Consider the following 13,273-nt stretch of genomic DNA (forward strand, 5'->3'; position numbering starts at 1 on the left):
CCTGGCTATCGCTTCCACTGTTTAAAAAAATAAATAAATGATGCTTTAAAATCCATTATATTTCAGAAAAGGTATTAATGGGATGCTATGTAGAATGCCTCTAGCCAAGTAATAATGATACTTCAGCATTTCAAGTAGGCTTACCCTACTACCTAGTCTCCTGAGCTTGTCGCAATTCTTGTTCTTTTGAGTTGATCGGGGTTTACTACCCATCTATTTGGCATCCAGGTCAATTTTGCATTTAAAGATACTGTAGCTTTAGCTGTGTACTCCAATACAAAAGTTGCAAACATTTAAATATCTTTAATAAAGTGACAAACATCTGTACATTAAGTTATACAAAGTAAAGTGATAAACATGAAAATAAACAAGTGATAAAAATCATTCATACATCTATGGTTCAATTTTAAGTTCTGTCCCCTCAATCATAATACAGTAGCTTTATATACACAAAAGGCACAAAGTGAACACATTTCCTGACTGTACACAACATTTTATTACCGTATTGCACCCAAAATGTGTAACTGGATCAAAACAACATTTATTCAAAACAGATGGACCAAATTTAAAACTTGTCATATCAGATTTTTTGGACAAGGAAAGGTATTGATAGCTGTTGACTAAATGCAACTGACAGCTCTACACAAATCTAGTTACAGTAGTTTTGAGCTATCGAGCGTGAACACAGAGTGTTACTCTGTCTGTATAGACATAAGCTCTAAAGCAAAGGCTGAAGAGCATAGGCACCGGTAGATAAGTGAGGAAATACAAAGGTGAGCAAAGGTGAGGAAACAATTATAAAGTGCATAAAACTGTCTTCATATCCTTTTCCTGTGGTTACCTATGAACTACTTCAAGAGTTCAAATCACACACAACAGAGTGAGTTATACAAATTGGAATGTCACAGTTCCTGTCATATTCTAAATATTTGGTAGGCTACAATCCTCCTGGGTCTATAGGAATGGGGCCTTGTTGGAAGAAGGACCAGGGAGCAATGGGGACTAGAGAGTTGGACGGACCAGGGTACATACACTACCGTTCAAAAGTTTGGGGTCACTTAAGAAATATCCTTGTTTTTGATAAATCTGCTTTTTCTTTTGTCCATTAAAATAACATCAAATTGATCAGAAAGGCAGTGTAGACATTGTTAATGTTGTAAATGACTATTGTAGCTGGAAATGGCTGATTTTGAATGGTATATCTACATAGACATACAGAGGCCCATTATCAGCAACCATCACTCCTGTGTTCCAATGACACGTTGTGTTAGCTAATCCAAGATTTTCATTTTAAAAGGCTAATTTATCATTAGAAAACCCTTTTGCAATTATGTTAGCACAGCCGAAAACTGTTGTGCTAATTAAAGAAGCAATATAACGGCATTCTTTAGACTAGTTGAGTATCTGGAGCATCAGCATTTTTGGGTTGGATTACAGGCTCAAAATGGCCAGAAACAAAGAACTCCCTTCCCAGAACAGCGCAAACTGTCTAACTAGAATAGAAAGGAACAGGGGTCATCAGAGGTGGATGAGGGGAGGAGGGTTGAGTTTTAGAGGACCTGGTAGTCTTTTCCTGATTGAGGGGCCTGAGGTGTTTCTGTGACATTCTGAGGGTAGTGGACAATGGAGCCAAGTACACCTGCAGGGAGGAAAAAGAAAACAATTTAGGAGGATGTAAAACACACCTGAGACACACACACAGCTAACTCCTGATGTTTACCTCAGCAGACACTACGCCAAACACCGTAAACACTTGAGAGATGAGACAACAGTAACACAAGAACAAACACCAGCATTGTGGTAGGAGACATGCCGATGAGTTTTAACCACACAGCAATACAGTAGAGTGGGGTTCAAGAGTCTTTCATTTTCTCCCTGGTGGTAGTGTCGATTATTCTGCATTACGGTTCTTCTAAAGCAGACTATTTGGCCATTCCCATGAGGTCACTGCTTTTGGCAACAATTGCAAGTCTGTTGTAGCCTGGCTGACGCCACTCATGTGGTACACATCGAGGGAGAGCTATGACCTACTGGTCTGGGCAGGAGTCCATTTTCTGGGGCAATTTTCACCCAGTAATTGATCGAGCTTTGATTGGCTCTCTCAAACATTTTTTTTCCCCCTGGGGGGATTAAGACCTCTCTGTGGCGGCCGGGGGTTGTACATGGGGGTATTTGAGTGAGAAAGACAGAGGCGAGCCAACCAGGTAAAAGCACAGCCCACTTCATTATCGGTGCATTGTCCTGAAAACATCAAACAGCCTTTCAAGTCAGGAGGACATCGAGTTTGGTGTCAACCAGACTAAGTCTGTTGTGCAATGTACATAGAGTACTTGCAAATATACATCACTCGTGTTAAAAGGCACAAGTGACAGACCTACAACTGGGACACAATCAGTATTTACCAAAACAGCTGTTCACAATGTTGCTCAACATGTTTGAACGGCAGCTTTCTAAATGTAGGAATGTCCAGGAAGCATGGAATCTACATAAATCACTGTCAACATAAGCATTGACACCAAACCCTGTGATCATGAATACTACCCTCGGCCCTAGGAGTCACACATTTGACAAAAAGTGAACTACCTGTGTTCGACAAACATACACACCAATGAGAGAAGCACACAGAAAGTCAGTAGCATCAGAAGATAAGGACAATGTTGCCCAGTCATGTTTACAAGGTGTGGTTTAGGAGACAGCAGTTCCCAGTCAACATACTAAACCATCTGTTAATATTGAAATTTCTATTAATTGTTCCATACTCCTGTTAACCAAGAAACCGATGGGTGTCAATGAGATGGATGTGAAAATATTTTACCTCCAGGGTGTCCTGAAACTCTGGGATCTGAAGAAAGAGAAACAAGACACATTTTCTATTGGCTCTGTTGTAGACTAGCTACATATCGTCATGGGAAACATAACTTTCAGAACTGTACAATAACGCTACGAATCGAGATGCAAAAGGAAAATATAGAATTGTATATAGAGCTTCTAAAAATGGCATTGCATGCAGTAAACTTTCTACATAGCTGACACACTGATCTAAATCTGTCATTTAAATAGAGATCATGAAAGCTATTCAGTAAATATCCCAGACTGGGCAGCAAGAGAACAACCAGTATGATATAAACTCAGCAAAAAAAGAAACGTCCCCTCACTGTCAACTGCGTTGATTTTCAGCAAACTTATGTTCATACAAAAATTTACTGAGGCGTAAACTGAACAAGTTCCACAGACATGTGACTAACATAAATGGAATAGTGTGTCCCTGAACAAAGGGGAGGGTCAAAATCAAAAGTGACAGTCAGTATCTGGTGTGGCCACCAGCTGCATTAAGTACTGCAGTGCATCTCCTCCTCATGGACGGCACCAGATTTGCCAGTTCTTGCTGTGAGATGTTACCCCACTCTTCCACCAAGGCACCTGCAAGTTCCCAGACATTTCTGGGGGGGAAATGGCCCTAGTGTAAATGTAGGTTCCGTCCCTCTCTTCGCCCCAACCTGGGCTCAAACCAGGGACCCTTGCACACATCAACAACTGACACCCCACGAAGCATCGTTACCCATCGCTCCACAAAAGCCGTGGCCCTTGCAACATAAGGGGAAACCCTACTTCAAGTCTCAGAGCAAGTGACGTCACCGATTGAAATGCTATTAGCGCGCACCACCGCTAACTAACCAGCCATTTCACATCGGTTACACTAGCCCTCACCCTCCAATCCAATAGGTCCCAGACGTGCTCAATGGGATTGAGATCCGGGCTCTTCGCTGGCCATGGCAGAACACTGACATTCCTTTCTTTGCAGGAAATCATGCACAGAACGAGCAGTATGGCTGGTAGCATCATCATGCTGGAGGGTCCTGACAGGGTGAGCCTGCATGAAGGGTACCACATGAGGGAGGAGGATGTCTTCCCTGTAACGCACAGCATTGAGATTGCCTGCAATGACAACAAACTCAGTCCGATGATGCTGTTACACACCGCTCCAGACCATGACGGACCCTCCACCTCAATCCCGCTTCAGAGTACAGGCCTCAGTGTAATGCTCATTCCTTCGACGATAAATGCGAATCCGACCATCCCCCCCTGCTGAGACAAAACAGCGACTCGTCAGTGAAGAGCACTTTTTGCTAGTCCTGTCTGGTCCAGCGACGGTGGGTTTGTGCTCATGGGCAACGTTGTTGCCGGTGATGTCTGGTGAGGACCTGCCTTACAACAGGCCTACAAGCCCTCAGTCCAGCCTCTCTCAGCCTACTGCAGACAGTCTGAGCACTGATGGAGGGATTGTGCGTTCCTGGTGTAACTCGGGCAGTTGTTGCTGCCATCCTGTACCTGTCCCGCAGGTGTGATGTTCGGATGTACCGATCCTGTGCAGATGTTGTTACACATGGTCTGCCACTGCAAGGATGATCAGCTGTCCGTGCTGTCTCCCAATAGCGCTGTCTTAGACGTCTCACAGTACGGACATTGCAATTTATTGCCCTGGTCACATCTGCAGTCCTCATGCCTCCTTGCAGCGTGCCTAAGGCACGTTCACGCAGATGAGCAGGGACCCTGGGTATCTTTCTTTTGGTGTTTTTCAGAGTCCGTAGAAAGGCCTCTTTAGTGTCCTAAGTTTTCATAACTGTGACCTTAATTGCCTACTGTCTGTAAGCTGTGTCTTAACGACCTTTCCACAGGTGCATGTTCATTAATTGTTTATGGTTCATTGAACAAGCATGGGAAACAGTGTTTAAACCCTTTACAATGAAGATCTGTGAAGTTATTTGGATTTTTACTAATTATCTTGGGTCCTGAAAAAGGGACGTTTCTTTTTTTGCTGAGTTTAGAATAGAATGAACTTTAATATCCCGGAGGGGGAAATTGTCTTCGACATACAGTACTGCTGCATACAAAATATGCTTTATAATGTCACTCACCTTGTCGATTAGCGATGAGGAAGCTTGCAATAACCACGGCAACAAAGGCCAGGCTTGCAAGCAGTGGAGCCAGGACAGTCAGCAGGGACATCCCTGCTGAAACATACAACAGGAATTCACCTGCATGACCTACTGTACTTCATAACTAGTTAAACAAGTGACTAAAGAAAGGGAACATTCTGTTGCTCGTGGCGTGTAGGCTGACGGTGTTGTTACACCTTTTATTAAACCTGACAAGCTTGACACACACACACGCTGTACATAAAACAGATGCACGCATGCATACACACTTGCCTTCTAATCTATACAATGCTCTTTCAGTGTACACTAAGCAGTGGTACCTCTATTGGTGGTGGGCTCGGAATGTGTGAGCTCCTTCATCAGTTCGGTACAGCTCTCATGGAGTTGCATCCTCTCCCTCCTCGTGCGCTCAGTGTCCCAGTCCCAAAGCTGTTTGAGTGCGAGGGCCTGTGGTACCTCAGCTGTCCAGGTGACTGTGGATTGGTCGAGAGTCAGGAAGTCACTCCCGTTGACAAGGAGCTGGTCGGTCAAATGCACCACTCGAAATCCATTCAGTTTGCATTCACGCACACGCAGGTACTGGTAAGTAGGATTTTCTGGACAGTGAAGGAAAAAGGGAAAGGAATGGTAAAGGATGAATGTATGCTTTATACAATATACACACATACATGCAAACATACATATATGATTGTATTCCTTGTCAGTCAAGGAGGTAGATTTGTCCTGCCCTATCTCAGGTAACTGCTATTGTGCCCTTGAGCAAGGCACCTGTACAGAGGGAAATGTAGTTTTATACTGGATATTCAGTGAATATTCAGTAACCTCGTCAATAGCTATTGAAGCAAGCAAGCCATGACTATGAAGATGGTATTTTGTTAATCAGGGGTGGATGGAGAACAATCCACACTTAAAAATAGATTTAGGATTTCAAAAAAAAAAAAAATCATAATAATATATATAAAAAAAAATTGCTCTTACATGACATAGAATTTTGTTATCAATGTTCATAAACTTCAATTAATCTACTCAGTCTGCAACCCAGAGTTTGTAAAGTTCTGGTTTAAATGAAACAGACAGAATTCCCAGCTTACAATAGTCAAATCAATGTTTATTCACGAGGGCACTCTGAAGTCCATTATACAAAGACATCCATTTTATAGTTCACTCCTTACTTACGCACATACATCCACACAAACACTAAGGAGAGTTATCTTCTTCCCCAGAACTCTCACCACTGTATATCACTACCCAGCCGACAGTTCCATTCCTCTGAGATTAGGGAAACCTTGAGGGGTACTCCCTCTCAAATCATAAACTCTCAGAGTTCTAGCTAGATCGGCTCAAACGCAGTTTAATGGTTCTCGGTGTTTTCTTAAACACACACACACACACACACACACACACCTCTCTCTTTCCCAGTCCAACCTAGTTAGACTTAAGTTTAACATTTTAATTATTCATTATACATGCTACATAAACTATATCACTAATAGTTAGGTTTCAGGGTAGAATTATTTAATCATTATCTTTAAAACATAAATTATTTTATCACTATAACAATTATATATTCTGAGTCAGGGGAGGCGGACAAAAATCCACTGTTGATGTATTTATTTTTAATTTAGATATTTCTTCCTTTCAATAGCTCTTACACCCCCCCCCCCAAAAAAAAAAATCTGGATTTTGTCCATCCTTCCCTGATTCAAAGTATATAATTGTTATAGTCATGGCACGCTCGTGTAAGAGCTATTGAAGACCGAAACCCCCTCCCCCCAAAAAACACTACATTTCGACAACAAAAAAGCTGTGCATTTGTCCATCCTCCCTCGATTCAGAATATATCATTTTCATAGTTATGGCACGCTTTGTGTATGAGCAAATGAAGATAGAAATCCGAAATCAAATATATTTTTTCCCCATCCACCACTGATTCAGAATATACCATGTTCATAGTCATGGCATGCTTTGGCTCAATATTGATGCGAGAATATCAGAATGTTTTGTAATTGATCAAACCACTTGAATTATATTTGACGATTTCCAATGAACAAGCTAGCTATCGAAAAGTTTCAGCGTGTGTAGTTTAGTTAGCTTGCTAACGTCTTCATAGCTAGCAGCATGGAATCAGGACAAAACCAAACTGTTGCTGAGATAATGGATGTTGAAACTTCCAAGGAGAAAAGAGGCATTGTTGAAACACACTCATATGCTTGCAGTGTAAAAAAAAAAAGGGAGGGGGGTGAATGTGATTCATACCCGAATACCCCAACCAAGGAGCAACTTCCAAAGAAGCTGAGAAGTGAACCATCAATGAGCCAGCTACAGGACAACATCGTCCGCATCCTCACGGCTAAAATCAAAGAGAGCGCAGATCACATCATGAATTTGGTGAAAATCAACACTATCAGTATCGTTAACCTGAAAAAAATCAATTGATTTCAATGCTGAGGAAGTAAAAACTCTGAAGCAGCAGAACGCAACATTGAACATTCAGGTTGCAAAGCAGGAGAAGAAACTCCCTGAAATGGAGTCAAAGGTAAACGAGAATGACCGGTATAGTCGGGAGATGGAATCTTAGAATTTATGGAATAGAATAATCTGACGAGAACATCAAAAGCAAGAATGAAGGACATTTGCAGGGCCAATAGTCCCAGAGGAGTGAAATGTTGTTGCAGGTTCTCTGGATGTAGTGCACCGCCTGGGTAGGCTGAGAGATGGGGAAAACAACCAGCCAACACGACTAGTGATCATAAGATTCATCTCCAGGACAGCGAGGGATATGACATGGAAAAGTGCAAAGGAAAATGACTATTTAATGTAGAACAACCTGCATATTTATCTAAAAGGCAACTTTAAGGGTCATATATTGAGTCATGAAGCAGACAATACAGGGATATGGATTATACTATTAGTAGATGTCAACCACCTTCAACTCAATGTTGTAAATACTTCTGCTTCCAATAACAAGTCAAGTAACTGTATTCTATTTAGTAAAATGATGTCTACATTTCCATTGGGATGGAGATTTTAATACAGTATTACATGATAATCTAGATAGATGGCCTCCTAAGGATATCAATTCTGTTTGTGAGATAAGGAATATATGCCTAAGGTTAGGTGTTCTAGATATTTGGAGACATAAGAAACCCAGATAAGATTATGTTTACATGAAGTACCGAAGATTTATCTATACAATCCTGTATTGATTTCTGCCTGATATCTGAAGATATGGCTGTAAAGGTTGATAAAAATCGATGGTTCAATAGAGACTAACAGACCACAAAGGGATCTCAATAAAGATAAATATGCATGGTTTGTCAACAACAAAAAAGTTAGCAAAGGTTACTGGAAAATGAACAAGACTTTACTTGAGAATTAAGTATTTAAGAAGGAAGTAGTAGGAACTATTGATAAATACTGGAATTGTGCCTGTGTTATGAATAAGTTTGGAAGTTACTGGGAGCTAATGAAATTTGATTTAAGGCTTTTGATTTAAGGCTTTTGGCTATTTCAATGGGGAAAGAAATTGCTTGTGCCTAGAGAGAAAATTTTTTGACATCATAAAGGGAATAATGGATTATACTAAAAAAAAACTGAACTAACTAATCAGGAATTACTGGAGCTATCATCATTGCAAATGCAGTTAGACTCTATCTACGAGGAAAAGGCCCGGGGAGCGTTTGTAAGATAAAGACGAAAATGGATGGGAGAGAAATACAAAATATTTATTTAATTTAGAAAAAAGGGCAGGCGAAAAGATTTCCATATGTAAATTAATGATTAATAATACTCCCAATGAAAATCCAAAAGAAATCTCTCAGCATGTTGCCCAGTTTTATCAGAATCTGTATACATCAGCCCAGCCAACTTCCAATATAGATCTTTTCTTAGACAATGTAGCAAACATTGCTAAGAAGATAGATAATGATTTCAGGGATTTTTGTGATGAGTTATCTGAAATTGAGATAAGGCTTTTAATACAAATACAGTCTTAAGGACAATAGGTCCCCTGGAAATGATGGTTTAATAAGCGAGTTTTATAAAGCATTCAATGATAAATTGATTCCTTTCATTCTTGCTATGTTCCAAGAATCAATAGAAAAAGGGGAGATACCGGCTTCGTTAAAGCAAGGTGTAATTACTTTGATTCCCAGACCTAATAAGGATACTCTTTATATAGACAACTGGAGACCCATTAGCCTGTTGAATAATGGGAAATTATTTGCCCTTGTATTTGCTAAGAGGTTGAAACAAGGCTTGCATCATATAATTGATGAAGAACAATCTGGTTTTATGCACGGTCGACACATTAGTAATAACATCAGGTTGATCTTAGATATGATTGACTATAATGACCTCATCATTGATGATAGTTCTTATGTTTGTTGATTTTTATTAAGCTTTTGACACTGTAGAACATGAGTTTATGTTCAAAGCAATGTTTTTTGGGGGTTTGGTGACTTTTTTTTTTAAAGCAGTCCAAACTTTATATAGTGGTTGTACTAGCTCTGTAAAATTAGCTCGCGGGACATCCCAAATATTTGATATTGGCCGAGGCATTAGGCAGAGCTGCCCAATTAGTCCATTTTTATTGGTTACTCAAATGATGGCTCTTCATATCAAGAAAGGCCATTTTCGAGTTGTTTCAGCACTTGGTAATGAATTTAATCTATGTCATCTGGCTGATGATACCACCATATTTTTAAGAGACAGGAATGAGGTTTCTAAAGCAGTTTCCTGCATTGAAGACTTTTCCTTAGTTTCGTGTTTGAAAATGAATATCAATAAGTCAGTCTTATTTCCACTCAAGGATTGTGTTTTACAGGAAGTATATGGTATCTTATCTTGGAATTTTTATATGCAAAGATGAAAAACAAAGGAGTGAATTAATCTTTAACCGCATTATTGAGAAAAACAAAGAAGAAATTTAACCTCTGGTTGCTGAGAGATATTTCGTTATACCGTCGGGTTTTATTGTCCAAAGCTGAAGGGTTATCCAGATCAGTTTATGTCTTATCACTTGAATTATCCCCTAAAATTGTAAAGGACTTAGATAAGAATCTTTAGAATTTTATTTGAAGGAACAAGCCTCACTATCTACGGAAAGATACGCTCACTAATACCCAAGAACAAGGAGGTCTTGAGGTTTTAGATTTCAATACTCCAAATAATACTTTTAAAATACAATTGGATTCTGAAGTATATTAAGAACCAGAACAGTATTTGGAATGTCTTCCCTAAGTATTTATTTGACTCCGTTGGTGGTTTAGAATTTTTGCTTCGATGTAATTTTGATATTGGTAAAATCCCAGTAAAATTGGCCAAATTCCATAAGCGTCACATCCTGACCAGTATAGAGAATATTTTGTTATTGTAGTTTGGTCAGGACGTGGCAGAGGGTAGTTGATTTATGTATTACGGGGTTTTTTGGTCACTGGTCTATGTGTATATTCTAAGGTAGTTTTTCAATGTGTAGGTTGGGTGCTGGACTCTCAGTTGGAGGCAGGCGTTTCTAGTTGCCTCTGATTGGGAGTCCTATAAATAGGTGTGTGTTTTGTTTGTCACTTGTGGGTAGTTGTTTGAGAGCACTGCTTTTGTTGAGCCTGCTACTCTGTTCCTGTCGTTTGTTTATTGTTTTTCCGTGGTGTTCTCATTGTTATAATAAATATGTTGAGCACGCAACCCGCTGCGCCTTGGTCCCATTCTCTCTTCCACGACAGCTGTGACAATAAGCAGGCAATTGTAGCTTGGATGTTTGTGTATAAACACATTTTTACCCCGTCACAGATACTTTATATGGAACAACAAAGATATATGATTTTAAAATAAGTCTATTTTTTTCCATAACTGATTTGAGAATAAAATGATTTTGGTTGGTCAGTTACTGAATGAGGATGGATATCTATTCTCATATGGGGAATTTGAGAAGTTTAAAATTTAAATAACCCCGAAAGAATATGCTATTGTTTTTGATGTGACTCCAAGGGGGGGGGGGTTGTATCTCTTTTAAAATTGCTCTATGGTTGATGTAAGTAACATAGATTTACATGAAAATATATTCATTGGCAATATTAACATCAAAGATAAATGTAGTAATAAACAGAGTAGGAATATTGTTTGTGGTACTACAATTCCCTCAGCAAGATTCTTTTTGTCAAATATCTATGGTGATATACAATGGGGGAAAGCATGGAAAATTGCTAAAAAATATTGCATCAGTAACAAGGTAAAGGATGTTTAATTTAAAATGTTACATAGAATTTATCTTGTGAAACATGTTTTGGAAAGATTCAAGCTGAATATTGACTATAAATGTGATTTCTGTGGAATGGAGAAGGAGACCATTTTGCATTTGTTTTTTTACCTGTATTTATAGCAGAATGTTTTGGATTGACATACAGAATTTTGTTACAAAACAATAGGATCGTTTGTACTATTTAATGGTTTTGATATGATTTATTTCAGAAATTCTGACGTAGATAAAGATGTAGTATATTTAATATAACTGCTAATAATACTAGGTAAATTTCATATTCAAATGGTCTAATTCAAAACCAAAAATGTTTCACTTTATAAATGAATTTAACAATATGACACTACTTTAACTAACATTAAACACAAAAAGGCAATTAAAACTTGTTGTATTATTAATGAATATGATTTGTTTGTTTAGGATTCCTGCCAATGTAAATAGTTTGTATGTATGCTTGTTTGCATGTGACAATTCCTCTTTTGTTTGTTGATATTTGTTAATAAATTAAAATAAATAAAGAATATCCACCGAATATCCAATATACAACACATTTTACGGTGGCAACTGTGCTCTCGAAATGTTTGCTGTGTGTTTGTGTACTTATTAGTGTGTTGCAGTAGGTTCAGGCATGCATTAGGCCTACTTGTTATGGTGTTGGTGACATTTTCTTCCATCTCGAACGCCTGTTGAAAAGACTCGCTGTCGTTGCCCAGCAGTACAGCACGGAGAATGCCACTGACGTATTTCCCGCAGCTGGAGAGAGGTGCTCCGTTGACCAAGACCTGCTCGACGGTGTCCATCTCGCCGACCACTCCCGACCGCTGGAACAGAATGACCGTGTCTGCAACAAAACACATCAACAAATCTAAATTAGTTTGTTCTTAATAGCCTAATATTCATAACACAATGGTGTAGAATGTTGTGCGTAAAATGAACAAATTGTACATGGGAATGAAAAAAGTAAGCAATGTTTATCACTTACCAATTGGAAGACCCCAATTTAACTTGAAAAACAGAATGAATGTAAGTGGAAGTCGCATCTTTGCACTATGTGAGAACTGGCTTTGGAAATGATGTACTGTAGTCTAAAATAACCTCCAAGACGTAAACCAATTGTAATAGATTATATATCAATAGAAAGAACTCGTTCGTGTTCTCCTCTCCAATATCAAACAGGTAGAATGATAAATAGATGAAGGGCAGAGCGGTTATCAATCAAACGTCCATAGCTTAGTGCGTAGTCTCTAAATTTGTTGCTATAAGTAGTCCGTCCTTATGTTGTCTTTTAAATGCGTAGCTAGCCTACTAAGATTTTCAGTAGTGTTGATGTGATTGGCTGGTGGTAGGCGGTTCCGTTAGGGGAGGAGCTTGCAACTGCAACAACCTGTACTGCCCTGCCAAGCAAAAGAGCAGTAACTGTGCATCTGGTCAAAAAAAAATGTTATTTACTTTTTTTCATACATTAAATACATGCTTTATCATGTGGACAAACATCCCGCCTCCATTGTGTTGTGGTATGGAGAAAATGGGGGGGGGGGGGGGGGGGTCATGTTTTTAGGAACTGCAAAAAGTTAAGGTGAAACCAAGGAAAAAGGCAGTAACTGTCATCACACATCAGTAACTGCCTTTTACCTTGGTTTCACTGAGCTTTGTGCTGCAGGGTCTACGGTTGACCTTGGTATTATTTATTGTTCTTCGCTGATACAAATATGAAACTATATGACACTGACAGCCGCATACAAAAACATATTAACACAAGTTTGTGTTAAAAACAATCGTCATGGAAACGTATTCCAGTGGGTGTACCAAGCAAGAAGGCAGTAACTGCCCGTCTAGGGACAAAGGTCATGTCAGAGGTCAGGGTCAATATGAATAAAAAATAACTTCATAGTAAGACAACAGATAACCATATCTCCAATGATCTGCCTACAATTCATTTGGCTGGACAATAAAAACACTTTGAAGTCATTTTTCTCAGTTTCACTTTATGAGCAGTTACTGCTCTTTTGCTTGGCAAGGCAGTGCTGGCTACATAACACAATCCTATTCAGATTAAAAGGACAGCTACCTCATAGGAGTGAGG

The 13,273-nt window shown here is 39.3% G+C and overlaps 1 protein-coding gene across 2 annotated transcripts; it reads right to left on the reverse strand.

The window, feature by feature from the left end:
• Nucleotides 1–288: 288 nt before the first annotated feature.
• On the reverse strand, nt 289–12,544 carry si:dkeyp-13a3.10 (uncharacterized). Of its 2 annotated transcripts, none has more exons than XM_014139621.3 (6): nt 12,173–12,544; nt 11,834–12,031; nt 5,258–5,533; nt 4,917–5,009; nt 2,816–2,842; nt 289–1,639 (listed from the first exon to the last, which is right to left on the reverse strand). In XM_014139621.3, the coding sequence occupies exons 1-6, from the start codon at nt 12,228–12,230 to the stop codon at nt 1,551–1,553; spliced, it is 741 nt and encodes a 246-aa protein (XP_013995096.1). In that variant the 5' UTR covers nt 12,231–12,544; the 3' UTR covers nt 289–1,550. The 2 variants fall into 2 exon arrangements, with proteins under 2 accessions (XP_013995096.1, XP_013995094.1); XM_014139619.3 differs by having other exon boundaries at nt 4,917–5,012; nt 12,173–12,536.
• Between the last annotated feature and the right edge of the window lie 729 nt (nt 12,545–13,273).

This window comes from Salmo salar, chromosome 14, assembly GCF_965601325.2.
Source record: "Salmo salar chromosome 14, fSalSal1, whole genome shotgun sequence".
Taxonomy (NCBI): domain Eukaryota; kingdom Metazoa; phylum Chordata; class Actinopteri; order Salmoniformes; family Salmonidae; genus Salmo; species Salmo salar.